Source organism: Monopterus albus, unplaced genomic scaffold, assembly GCF_001952655.1.
Source record: "Monopterus albus unplaced genomic scaffold, M_albus_1.0 scaffold217.1, whole genome shotgun sequence".
Classification (NCBI taxonomy): Eukaryota; Metazoa; Chordata; class Actinopteri; order Synbranchiformes; family Synbranchidae; genus Monopterus; species Monopterus albus.
Genome location: NW_018128097.1, coordinates 686,108 through 688,497, shown reverse-complemented (window position 1 = coordinate 688,497; position 2,390 = coordinate 686,108). Strand labels below are relative to the sequence as shown.

The window sequence follows — 2,390 nt, the reverse complement described above, 5'->3', positions numbered from 1 at the left end:
TAAAATAAAAATGGATGGCCAAATATTCTTGGGTGGCTGTTAATATAACTGGGTGGCCTATCCAAGTCAAGTCTGTGGAAAACACTGCAGTGCACATAAAGTAATCGCCAGGGTATTCATTTAATGACAAGAATGTTAAGATTAAAGTTTGTCTAAATCAATATTAGCATTTCTAAAAATCTCTGAAAGCAAGGAATGTAGCTCAGTACAGCCAAGACTGAGCTTAAAAAGAGAGACCACATAAAATAAAGATGAGTAATGTTAAAAAAAAAAAAAAAGCGTAACCACAAAAAGTGCAACTACCTACTTAACCTATTAATAATAAAACTATTGACCTTTTGAGTTTATCGAAATTATACAAGTGTCACATTTTCACATTCAAACATGACTTTCACAAGACTATGACAAGTGTAATTAGATCAAAGTTTATTTACCTGGGGTGCCCAAAAGATTGTTATCTCTCATGAGACGATAGTCTTCATCACTGAGATTGTTGACAAACTGATAGAAGGCCTCCTCCCTGTCCAGGCGGTCCCGCTGCCTTCTGCGCTGAGATTCTGGCTGGTCACTGCCACCCTGGTCTAAACTGTCTGACCCTTCCATTGATTTGAAAGGAAGGGAGGTCAAAGGATATTCTCCAATCTTCAGCAAGATCCAGATGCTGCAGTATTAAAAGAAAAAGATTAAATGCATATCAAAAACAGATGGATATATACTGCTTATTGACTCCTCATCTAACTTGAAGGGTTAAGGGGTTACAACTATTCAGATATCAAAAAGGATTATGCATCAGGGACACACAACTAAAGGCACATGTTTTATTTGACACCTTTAAGCATTCCCACTCTGTTTGCTATGATTGATGTAATGGCCGATTCTGTAATGGCCGAATCTGTGTATTACCATCAACCATTCACGAGAAAACTCTGGCCACAGTGCTACATATTACGTTTCTGTGGATAACATCAGCCTGCTGATGTGTAAACGGTAGCTAATGTTAACACGGTTTACGTGTACTATTACAAATCATCCTGACATATGTTATTAACATTACTGTATACGCAACACTAGCCAGTTGAACCACCGCTTTTATCTTAACGCGTCGTACTTTTTCTGGTCATATCAAAATGTGACAATTTGATGGCTATAATTAGTGTCAATAATTTGGTTTATGTGAAGTCCAGTGGGAACACTGCATGTTGGTCAAAGTCGAGATAAAAACAAAATGGCATCATCTAGCTTATATTACGTTAGCTAGCTAGCATTAGCGTTGCTAACTTCGACCAATGCTGGCTAAAAGGGAGTCACTGGTTGTAATAATATATAGCTAAATCAAATGATTAGCATCTACTGAGACTATGATAGTATTTGTATGTTTGACACAAAACAGGTTTCTCACATGACAAAACAATCCCGGCTATGTTGTTCTTTCAATAAGCTAAAAGCTGCCATATTAACTAGCCGGGTGGCTAACTATATACTCTACCAGCGGTAGTTATAGCTAACACTAGCTAAAGCTAACTTAGCCAGTAACTTCGTGAGAAGCATCCTTCGTTACATTATCTTAACATTAACTCATTTAGCACAAATATAGCTTAGATTATGTCTGTAAGCATGGAGTAAAACTGAAATTTGTCTTGCCTGTTTTTACTGACCACTGATGAAAAGTACGAACGTTTCATTTAAATACATTGACGATACTATTAGCACCACCACAAGCTAACTAAGCAAACGACGTCAACCAATGACATCCATAACCAGTACTTTACCAAAGAAAACAAGCTAAAATTACCTAGTTAATGAAAATAAACGTAAGGAGGATTATAAAATCTTTAACCGTACCAATGATACGTTACTTGTTCAGTGATGTTAGATATGCTATCGTTCTACCCCTTTACGACGACGAAGGTGGCTTCTTATTCACGGCTTCTTATGGGAATTTTCAAGTCCACCTTAAATGTATCGTAAATGTACCTATAGAGGGTGCTGTTCAGTCATTATAAAGCTGAACTTAGACACAGTAGATAGATATATAGATTCACTTAACCTTTTTTATACTTTAGCATAAATGCACTTCAATTAATTTGTAATCGTGAATTGTAATTAGTTTACTGTAGGATTTTTTTTCTTATTACCCTCTAAACATGGCACAGTGACATGAAATGACAATGCTATTTCTGCCAATTTGCTATGGTTCTATCTAGATAAAGCAGAATGTTTTGGCACTTTCCCCCCCCGAAAAGGCACAAAAAAAAAAAAAAAAAAAAAAAAAAAAAAAAAAAAAGGAAAACAAAAGGTCCAGCAACATTTGCAGTGTTTGTATCCTTATTAAAGTTGCTCAAAACACTGCAAGTGTTGCTGGACGTTTTGTCCTCTTTAGCGTAGTATTG

At 36.2% G+C, this 2,390-nt stretch overlaps 1 protein-coding gene across 2 annotated transcripts in view; it reads right to left on the bottom strand.

The window, feature by feature from the left end:
* Positions 1-1,954, bottom strand: part of rlim (ring finger protein, LIM domain interacting) — a 6,879-nt gene extending 4,925 nt beyond the window's left edge. Inside the window, exons 1-2 of one of the 2 annotated variants that reach the window (XM_020619267.1) lie at positions 1,843-1,954; positions 435-661 (exon numbers count right to left, since the gene is read on the bottom strand). In XM_020619267.1, the coding sequence (XP_020474923.1) occupies positions 435-603 (169 nt within the window). In that variant the 5' untranslated portion in view covers positions 604-661; positions 1,843-1,954. Of the gene's footprint in view, positions 1-434; positions 662-1,641; positions 1,822-1,842 lie in introns of those variants that run through there. The other variant, XM_020619266.1, reaches the window with a different exon arrangement.
* Positions 1,955-2,390: the final 436 nt, after the last annotated feature.